The sequence below is a fragment of the Varroa destructor genome, unplaced genomic scaffold, assembly GCF_002443255.2.
Source record: "Varroa destructor unplaced genomic scaffold, Vdes_3.0 BEIS01000004.1, whole genome shotgun sequence".
NCBI lineage: Eukaryota > Metazoa > Arthropoda > Arachnida > Mesostigmata > Varroidae > Varroa > Varroa destructor.
Genome location: NW_019211457.1, coordinates 21257659 through 21268097, shown reverse-complemented (window position 1 = coordinate 21268097; position 10439 = coordinate 21257659). Strand labels below are relative to the sequence as shown.

The following is a 10439-nucleotide window of genomic DNA, read 5'->3' as shown; positions in this document are numbered from 1 at the left end:
CAAGTTTTTTTTTACTTTCACTGATCTTTGTTGGATTCCTACCGCGCTCCCATTTTCAGTGAAAATTCACGATTTTTTTCAATATTAAATATATTTGATTCTAAACTCATTACTATCTGGTGACACTTAATCAGCAACTGGTCATAGATGGCTAAATACTTGAAGAAATAATTGCCAAACTTCGTTTGCTAATGCTGTGGAGTTAATAATTATTTAAAATATAATTATTTGCACTATGCAACCCGCTAGATATACAGATGGCCTAATTTTACAACGATCGATTTTGAGAATCTAGTTTTACTACTAGTTTATGCGACGATCGCTAACTGCCTTTAAAAGGCGTAGCAGCACAATCACAGGAAAGGGAACATTCGGTAGATATGTTAGGATCATCTGCTGATGTGTGGAAAGCCGAATTGAAAGCCGTGTGCTCTAACCGCCGTGTGTGCTCTGATTCTAGCAGTAAATACGCAGTGCTTTTTCTCTTTTACGTACAAATAATCTGAACTAAGTCCCCCGCTAGGCACCTCACAACATTTATACTTTCAATTAAAAAATTAAGTCTTGTAATGTTTTTCCATGTTCAAACGCAGAGGCCGACTTTTAAGGTACCTACATGCACAGGTCACTTTGTAACTATTTACATTCTATACACCGTGCAAGGTCGTCGTCAAGTGTGCAACAGAGCAAAAATCAACAACACGCTGGTTTAGAAAAGACCGTACAAAGTTCTCCATAAATAATTTAAAGGACATGGGCGCGGATCAACGTGATTGGAGAAGATATGCCTTTATATAAATAGAAAGAGTTTTGTTTCACAAAGAAAAGTTAAGACTATTCGTAGATGAAACAGAAGATTCCTTTCAGAGCCTCGCAGTCTGTCTTGAGGTCAATCAGGAACAGATCGCTAAAGAAAATAGCGAAATTTATCAAAGTCTGCAACAACTCAACCATTAAGACAACTTCTTAGAAATGTTAATACCTGCGATTAATTCTTAGGACCATCTAACCTACCTTGAAGTGTTATTTGCTTGCCTTAGTTTCATTTTTACCGTATGTCGTCGCGTGTCGGCATCCCGGAATGAAATGAATGATAGAATAGCTTAGCGTGAATTTCAGCAGGCTCAGGAGTGTTTTAACATTAGGATCCCTTTGGAAATCTAAAATCTGAGTGAAAAGAGGCTGCGTCGGAGGAACTGACACCGGAGAGATCTCTTTAGAAAAATTGGGTTGAAATTTGTGTAATTTGGAACTACCACTTCTTTGAAAAATTGCCATAAGCATTTTGAGGCGCGTCAAATCTAACTGAAAGTACGCCTGCTCGAACAAAGGTAGTTAAAAACTCACTAAGGAGCGCGTTCAATAGAAGGGCCAATAAGAATAGCTTAGGTTCCTTATAGGTATAAGGCAAAGCAGAATACGCAAAACTTCTGATGTAAAAACCTATTACTGACTATGTTATCTCATGTATAACGAAACTATCATATTTAACGAATTTTCCAAACATACACGTGATAAAACTTGGGACATGTAAAGAACCAATAATTCGTATTAACTATGATAAGCTCATGTCAAACACTTCTGACATGGCACCCAACTACATTCAATAGATAGATATCTTAAAAAATCTTCTTGCTAATTTTGTTACCGATGAATAATTTAAGAAGCGGTACCGTTATTCCCAAAACATTAGTTAATACAAAAGTTTTTTTTATTTTGCTATACGCAAAAGCACGGTAATTAATTTATAATACTCAATTACATTGAAAGTGTATCTTCGCGCACAATGTTTTTTAGAACAACATGTCTCTGAAAACATGACTAAAAAGGTAGCAATAATTGTTGTTTAGTAGTAAATAGATTATATTAATAAAGCAAATTGATTGTAATAGTAAAACAATATCAGTCATCTTTTCATACGTACCTAGAGTTTACAAATCACTAGAAAGCAAGTCAGAGAAGATGAATCCTCTCTTTCGTATTAACGAACAGCTTTGCTTCCTACAAGGATTGGTCTTTTCGCTTGCTACACGTGGTAAACCATTCACAAATCATCTTTATCTTTTCTGTTGTTTTTGGCTTTTTCTTTTCCGATTTAGTAATCTGATTGTTATTTGCCATGATTCGTTTTTGCCACGAGTTGACTATGCTAACTAATCATGATCTTGTCTAGCGTTTAAGATAACTTTACTGAGGTAAATTGCTTTTGTACGCATGGCAGCGGCTTTAAATCGTATTAGCGCTGATCATTTTATTTATATACATAGTAACGTAGGCTCATATCTTCCTAACTTGCTAATACTCAACTAAACGAGAGCCATCCGCCAGTGTCGTAATACTGTAGTTAGGAGCAGGTATACATGTTACTCGAAGCTTTCGCTTTGGAGCCTCCGTGATGTACGAATGCTCTTGGTTACTGGCGATACCAAAAAGGACTGAAATCTCTGCAGTCGATAGTCAACTGTCAGTGGCGCCGCTTATGCTTAAAAGAGCCAGGAGCAGAAAGAAGTGGCCGAGAAGTAAGCCGGTCAAGAGCTGCTCGAAAGGCACCCGACCAGGTTAAAGCTTCTTTTTTTTCTGTCGATTCGTCTAGCCACTGCCAAGAGCGAATGGTCCAAACAAGGAGTCACAGTGGCTGGGTGTACCTAGTGATGCTGTTGATTTTGTCTGTGACTGGAGTCGAGGAATGTAGAATGTAGCGGAAAGCAAGATGCATTACTAAAGGGCTTTGACGAGTGTGCAGCGGAGGCAAGCAAATAGTCGACTTGAAATGCAAAAAAAAAGCAATTAGCAGTAACGTATAGCGAAATTTACCTACAAATTATTTACGACTAAAGAAATAATGCTTATATTTATGGCATTTTGCTTTCAATAATTATTTATTGTTTATTTGATTTATTTTGATTGATTAGTGTTTTGTGTAATATTATTAACCTAGAAAGTACATGCATAGACCTGAAAAAACAATTCATTTTGCTGCTAATATTGCGTTTGTACTCATTAACGAAATTAGAATTCTTTCCAGGGTCGTTACGGCGACTTAAATAGACAGGGTTAAGCGCTTGACTCTTTTTTAAAGCTGATATACCGCTTCCCAGAATGAAGCGTCAGCTAGTTGTACAATTGGACCATAGGTGGCGCTGTATTCGGCAACTAAACCGGCTTAACCTGGCATCATCGTCGGTGCCCCTTGAGCACAATCGGTGTACAGGGCAGATTGTCAAACAACTGCAACCGATGGGAGAATCAACAAGTTTGTTCATCTCTTCTCCGGTTGCATTTGCAGTTTCGGGATACCCCGAATAGATTTTGCAGACTTTATGACTCATAATTAACGAATAATGCCTGCTTTATTGACTAACAATGATTAAGCTAGCAGGACAAGCAATCATTCTAGTCGACTTCTTACTCGAAAAAACAATCATACATACTAACATGGTGTTCTTTTCCTAGAAACATCGTTCGATTTACTTTATGTGCCCTACTGTCCGACGACGAGTTAGGACTACTAAGAAAACCACGGATATACATAAATATCAAAGCTATTGGCTCGATTTCATCTGTGTCCAACGTGCTTAATTCCAGTGTTGTGTTATTGTGCGATATACGTTACGCTTATTAAGAGACAACTAGACTGCTCAATTTCCCAACTGTTCTCGCAAAGACAAAATAACGTCGATTAATTAGCGGGGAAACATGTAACAACGCTTGCTTATTAACTAAATCGTGAAAGAAAGTAATCTTTGTGTAACTTTTAGGTGACTGTAAGTGAGTTTGTTGTTATAAGACCGGTCGTTGCCGTCTCCAACATAGCGATGATGAACCTCGAATTTCGTAAAAGTCTTCGTCGTAAAAAGACGTCCGCGGCTCCCCCGCCGTCTGTTGAACGAGACGTCAATGCTGAGATTAATCTAAAAGGTTGGCTCTATCGACTGGAAGGATCTCCTCTTAAACACTGGAAAAAACGATGGTGTGTTCTAACACAGTATGCACTGTTTGTCTATAGAGATGAGGACGAGCAGAAGCTCCTGGCATCGCTTCTGTTACCTGGTTATTCAGTACGAGTATGTATGAGTCAAGATCGCGTGTCTCACAAAAATGCTTTCGTGGCCGAGCATGAAACGCTCAAATCGTATTATTTTGCTGCAGACTCGAACGCTGCCATGTGCCAATGGCGAAATTCAATGGCGCAGTCCGCTACTATCCAGGTCTCAGCACAAGAACATAACCATGCAACACGGTCATTGCCGCATGCTATCTACGATTGTAATAATCGACAATATATGGACATGAACACCTTAACGTGTGTGACTCGTTCGCCTATATACGCAAACGCTCCTCCCAAACCAAAACGTGTTTCGCCATTAACTAATAGACCACATTCAGCCGACTTCCTTAATTATCCAGAAGAGCTTCGAGATAAGACTTATACATCTTGTTCTCAACGACAAACAAGACCCCATACTAGTATGCGTTTCTTCGATCCAGAATACGAAGCGAGTAACAATTATGGTCCAACGTTTAGACAAAGCACAACGCGCAATACATTGCTTCCTGTTGCTCCTTTAAGGCCGAAGTCAAGTCCAGCGGAGCCAGCTTTTTTCTCGGTCCCATTTGTCAATACACCATGCAACTTCGAAGTATCGCATGCTTTACCTGCAGCTCAAAAAGTCAGTATGTATTCTAACTTTTCTTCTCCAAATATATGCATAGAAAACTCGCATGATCTCCACGCACATCCACAGTGCCACCCAGAATCAATGGCATGTTCAAGTGCCTCTAAAGGACTTCTACGTTTAACAACTCTAGGTCGCAATGTAAGCCATTCTAGAAGCCCGCCAACATCCGCTTCTGCTTTGCCACTACCAACTGTCACCAATAAGGACACTTTGCTTGATCCTTGTAGCTCAGTTCGCGCACGTAGTCTGCATAATATGGCTAACTTTCAAAATCATTTGGACTGCTACGACTCATCCCAAAACGAAGCTAGGAGTTTTGCACATCCTATGATCTCCCTGAATAAAGAAACCATGGGTGGAGCAAGCTCAGGCTCGCACGATGCGTTTGATTCCGGACATGATTCATGCTTATCCTCGCTATCTAATGTTAAACTATGTCCACAATCAGATTCTCTTACCTTGTCTACTCCAACTACGCACAATATCATTGACGAACACGCACAACAACATGCATTTGCCGTTGACAATAAACGATTTCTGGCCCCAAATAACAACCCGCAAGATACTCTTAAAAAACTTCCGAGTGGAAGAACGCTGTCGACAACTTCGTACATATCTACCAACAACGCTGAAGAAATTCAGCCTTCTAAGCTCGAAGTTTACCGTCAAGTACCTCAACCTAGTTTTTCCACTAAGTCCGCCGATGAATTCCTGGCTAGTTCGCGACAGAATCAACGCGTTAACGACATAATGGGTGATCACAGAAATTTCTCACTTCAATCTGCGTCCTCTCGAGAATTACAGTCTCTCCAAAGCCTTACAGACTCTCAATACTCGACGGTCCCCCCGGAGTCATCTCTACCATCTCTCGAAAGCAATTCATCGGATTTTCACACTCCTTCTCCTGTGCAACATTTTACGAACATACCACCTCATCAACTGCGGCGACACAATCAGCATCACAGAACATCTGAGCCGCGGGCTGGTCCCCCAAAATATAGTGAAGCTTGCTTAAGATCTGAATACGTTTACCAAGTACATAAGATATCCGCTAAGCAAGACGAATCGTCCCAAGATACCCGTTTTCCCGTGAAATTGCGTACAATGCGATCGCCGCTGCAATCGTCATGTCAACGGGAACAATATTCGCCCGTATCGCCCCGAATGCTGGTCTCCAGAAAGCTTCTCTATGATCAAATAAATTATGCTCATCCGAAAGCGCTTTCAGAAACAAATAAACCCGAAGATGCATATAGTTACGGACGTGAGGACCTCCTTAAAGCATCCCAGCTTTTTTATAACAGTGGAATGAATAGACCGGTGATGGTCATGGATAGTCAAAATTCAGTGACTTTGGACCTTTCTTTTCAATCAAGCAGTCACAACTCAGTGTTTGAACATGACCCTTCTGTCGATAGGCATGAACAGTATAAAACTGCCGAACAGCCTCGGCCTATTCTGGCTCAGGTAGATTCAGCTAATTATGCGATACTTAAACAGGAAATTGAAGGATCTAAAGTCGTTGCTCGTTCTGCGGCTGTCCTTCGTTCTGCATCTCCCTCCTTCGCCCACGACCGTGAGCCACCATTGTATTCGGAAAGCGTCTCGTCGAGCGCGTCACGAGATTCACGGGGTTCCCAAAGTTCAGTTGTAAGAACGGCCATTATGACAGAATTAGATAAATTCGATGACATACAAAGCCCTAATAAGCGCTTGTCTTCCACGGATCAAGCAACCAAGACCCTAGAAAAGGCAGTATCGCATCAAGGAATCGTATCGGAAAAGCTCGCGTTCTTCGAGTCGAAGAAAAGTCCTGAGCTTTCTCGTCCAAAATCTACTCTGTCAAATGGTAGCGGTTCCAGTATTGCAACTACTAGACCCATTCCGGATCTGATCGACGAGCTGCGAGAGCTTGGGTCTCGATCATGCAACCGTATATCAACCAATAGTTATATATGTTCTGCGAGTTCCGAAGATATACTACGCACTATCACAAATAGTAAGCACCAGCGTAATCTTTCTTTGTTAGAAGGCCCCGCGCCCGACGTCGTTCCTGCTCAAACGCCTCCCTACTACTATTCAGACCTCAGTCTGTCAGCAAAGAGCAGTATTGCTTTAGATCATCATCCTGTCAAAATTAAGAAACAAGCCACAAGTGCCTCTCAGATCTCTCACCTAGCATCAAAAGATTTTAACAAACAAAGTAAACCGCTAAAGCTGGATGGTTCACATAAATTATCCGAACTACATTCTCAGAAGTTATTGCCTTTGTTACAGAAGGCTGATGAACTAAATGGTGTTCGAGCAGGCACCTACGTTTTCTATAGTACTGAATCGAGTACTTCCAGAGCCCAATCACTGTCGTGTGAAAATCTACTCAAAAAACAGTTAGTCGAGGTACCAGAAGTGACACAAAGTGCAACGTGTCTCCTGGAGTCGGAGCCTTTCTATGAAAACATTGGATTTGGGTGTAAAGGCAGTGCCGTTCACGGCTCAGAACCGCAAAGTTCTACGACAAAGGTACCTTTTTTAGTAGTTAGCCCGGCAGGGATGCAGAAGACTGTCTCTGTCGACGAGCACCAACTATCGTGGTCTTCACACTCTTTATTGGGTTTACCTGCCAATACTAAAATTGAACAAGACAACCAGTCTTGCTGCTTACCACAAGACACACCGACAAATAGAAGGCGCACACAAGAATGGAGTGATAGTCGACGTGACAAGAAATGCTATCGAAACTTGGTTACCACGCGGAATCGACGCTGCGACGAAGACCTTGAAGAGCTGAATGCCTTGGGACCCCCCGATGTTATTCAGTCTGCTCTTAATTCATCGGGTGATGCTGGCGAACATGACAATGAGATTTTCGAACAAATAATAAACTCCATTTCCTATCCTTCGAAAATTGACATCCCTGAACGCTACGTATCTGAATCAGATTCAGATGTTGATTTTTCCGCCGTCGAGCGGCTAGCACGATACCACAAAGCAGACATAATTCGACGGAGACTAGCAGGGCATTCACGAGATCACGCTAGTCGTCTCACTATGAATCAAGTGATCGCTAAGCAAGCCAAACATATTAGTAAAATTGTTGCGACTCACCACTAGAGTTAAAATATGGCACCATAAAGGTCGATTTAATTATCAAAAACTGATCTTGTTCGGAGACAGTTGTGTGAAGGTATTAATAACAACAGTGTGTAATCCAGCAAGTAAACAAACACCATATCAAACTCTGCCCTTCTTCGAAACTTCTAAATCTAATCTTTATGTCCATGAAGTACAATTTTGTTAGTTAAGATTATCGAGCACCAAATATCCTCCGCCGCAGTCCTCATCAAGACTCAGTTCACTGCGCTAATCCCGTTTAACGATATGAAATAACCTCATTTTTCGAGTCTTCCATTGCTATAAGCGTTAACTTAATTTTGCAACGATGCAAAGACCACAACGGCTCGCATTTAACTACTTGCTGTTAATAATGAGTGCCTTCTAGTCGAGCCGTATATTAAAGGAGTTACCCATTTTTTCGACTGAAGCGCTCTTTTTACTGAGCACAAGCTTGTTATATCTTATTTCAAGGTTATCATTCTAACCTAAGAACACGACTTTAACTATAACTAGGTGCTCTTATACTCTTATTAAAATCTACGCCTTAAAAAATAACAAATAGGTTTCGGAAGGGCAGAGTTAAATAACTACAATATTTTTGACTCATAAATCTCGCGAAATACTTCGTTTTCTATTTTGATGTTCGACGCTTTCCCAAAACTGAGCACGGTTCATAGTAACTTGTAAGTAATACGTGTAATTCACTGTGTCATTCATTTATTTTAGCGTATCAAGCGTATAATGCTTTTCTGTTTCGATCAGTAAACAACGACCACTTATTATGTATAAACATAACGAAAAACTCCAGTGTGTATTCGCATATTGAATAACGAGTCTACATTGATATTGTGCAAGGTGCATAGGTTGGAAGTTAATAAATTTAATGTGAAAACCTATTGGCTGTTCAATCTGTGATTATGGCTACGCTAGAACTAATAAGTTGAAATAAGTATATGCCTTATTCGGATAGAGTATTTAATTCACGTCATTACACGAAGCAAAGCTCAAACACACCCTTATTTTAGGTGCTATTTAAGTAAAGTGAACTACACCAACGAGAGCGATTAGAAAATGTGTGTGACATTCTACACTTACAAACGATGATATACAAAGTGAGCGATTTTTTTTTAATTAGAGAGCAATAATAGATTTTATGAGCACTTATATTGAAGTTTTCCGAATAACGATTTCTAGTATTGTCTACCCAACAGGGCTCACATGTATTTCATAGACCGTATTAGAAATATTTCGACATCGTTTTTTTGTTATTAGATTGCTCATTGTGTAGACAGAAAAGCAATTTACGTACCTTCCTTTTTTTTAAATCATATTTATGGTCATTCTGTACAATCATGTGGCTAACATTACATATCATTTACAGGATAACATTCCAGAAATTTGGAACAGTCGTCAGGATGATCCACCAAAAAGGCACATTTGTTCCGTATCGCTAAGCTAGACAAGTTACATTAAGCTGAAAATACAGATCGCTGCCATAACATAAGAAAATACCTCAGCTAAACTTTAGTTAATGGTGCACAATACCGACTCGAGTTGTTAAGCGCATTCACCGCTTCACTATTACAATACTATTGGTTGCACATAGAATTCATGCCGCATCCAAAACAACAAAATATGGTGAGAGGCGATTCCCACGAAGATCACTTACACGAAGATCAAATTGTATTTGAAGAACATAGTATACATTTTGTAACACGAATGCGGTGGTAAAAATGAAAAAATGAGCAAATATATTAAAATGAGGTTTATATAAATGCTATTGATGAAAATATTTTGTGTACATTGAAGGTAACTACGTTTTTTTTAAATCGCCGGCTAATCTTTAACAGACAAATTCATAACGATAATGTGATAATGCTCGAGTATTTTTCTCTGTTCAAATGCTTATATTTCGATGTATATGGTGCGCATTTAATGGTGACGGACAGGGTGTTTCGCCGGGTTTATCATTATGTGCAAAATATAGTTCAATAGCACTCGGTTTTGACCAGTTACCAGTTTGCTAGAGTTTGACTCTTTCACCTGTCCCCATGATAGCTTATCGGGTAATCCATTCGCATGATAATATTACGGACACGCTGTGGTCTACGTTTGAACCATAGACAGACTTCGTTTAGATCTGGGAGCCAGCTGTTTGATGGGATACTGGACTTAAAACACGAAACATAGAGATTTTTGGGTCAATAAATGTTTCTACTGGTTTGTTTTAACACCTTGGTCCTGACTAAAATATTTTGAGTATAATGCAATGCATAAAAGGGTAATAATTCTATTTGTAGTCTGACACTGTCTCCAATATACTGTAATTTTTCGGCACGAATCTGATTTGTTGTACGAATCTAACCTCTATATTTCGAATTCTACGTCCAGTATAGCTATTGGACGTTCCATCATATGGCTGGCTTCCAGCTCGAAATGAGTCTAACTGTGTCTGGATTCGAGTTTGGACTACGATGCGTCTCTATCGTTATTAGGCATATGCGTGACGCACTAAGCTATATTGACAACCCTTTTAGTCATCTACCGGTGCGATTAAATTCCTCCTAAGAGGCAATGTTTTTGAAATATCGAGGCCATTTTGTTGTTATTTATGGAAATGAGGTTCAGACCTACTCCTTAATTATT

The 10439-nt window shown here is 39.9% G+C and overlaps 1 protein-coding gene across 1 annotated transcript; it reads left to right on the top strand.

The window, feature by feature from the left end:
- The first annotated feature begins 39 nt into the window (after positions 1-39).
- LOC111249866 (uncharacterized) lies at positions 40-8689 on the top strand. The gene is made up of 2 exons (XM_086986762.1): positions 40-3253; positions 3759-8689. The coding sequence occupies exon 2, from the start codon at positions 3816-3818 to the stop codon at positions 7788-7790; it is 3975 nt and encodes a 1324-aa protein (XP_086842888.1). The 5' UTR covers positions 40-3253; positions 3759-3815; the 3' UTR covers positions 7791-8689.
- The last annotated feature ends 1750 nt before the right edge of the window (positions 8690-10439 follow it).

Excerpts from the sequence above, each read along its gene's own strand:
- LOC111249866 (XM_086986762.1), top strand. The coding sequence starts at position 3,816 with ATGATGAACCTCGAATTTCGTAAAAGTCTTCGTCGTAAAAAGACGTCC.